Below are 428 nucleotides of genomic sequence, written 5' to 3'. Positions count from 1 at the left end.
GCCCCAGCTCCGGCCGCGACCCGGCGAGCAACAGCTCGGACCGTGCGCCGACCACCGCGGGCGGCACCACCACGCCGAAGCGGAACCGCATGGCGGCTGCGGGCCGGGCCGTGGGGCGGGGAGCGGGGACGTCTCTCCTGGGGCGTCACGCGGCGGCGGATTCGGTTCCCAGCGGCGCCCAGTGCGGCTGTGGGACGCGCGCTCCGGACACCGGCGTCTCTGCGCCGCCACAGGCCGGGAGAGAGAAGACGCGGCCCAGGCCGACCCGCCATCCTTGCTGGAGATCTGAAGTTTCCCAGCCATGAAGGAGGAAATGGCATAAGCTGATGCCCAGATACTGAAGCCGGGAAGACTCTGGACTCAGCGAGCGCCCCACGCCTTAGTGTACATAGAAAATGGTCTTTAGAGACCGGCGGCTCCAAAGTGAC

General features: G+C 68.9%; 1 protein-coding gene across 1 annotated transcript in view; it reads right to left on the bottom strand.

Moving 5' to 3' along the window:
* The window catches only part of Epm2a (EPM2A glucan phosphatase, laforin), a 119801-nt gene extending 119710 nt beyond the window's left edge, over window positions 1-91 (bottom strand). Inside the window, 1 exon segment of the mRNA XM_029565180.1 lies at window positions 1-91. This exon segment is cut by the window's left edge and continues 100 nt beyond it. Coding sequence (XP_029421040.1) covers window positions 1-91 — 91 coding nt within the window.
* Between the last annotated feature and the right edge of the window lie 337 nt (window positions 92-428).

This window comes from Nannospalax galili, unplaced genomic scaffold, assembly GCF_000622305.1.
Source record: "Nannospalax galili isolate Female #2095 unplaced genomic scaffold, S.galili_v1.0 scaffold377, whole genome shotgun sequence".
NCBI lineage: Eukaryota > Metazoa > Chordata > Mammalia > Rodentia > Spalacidae > Nannospalax > Nannospalax galili.
Note: the sequence above shows the minus strand (reverse complement) of the source record. Positions and strands in the feature narration are given on the sequence as shown.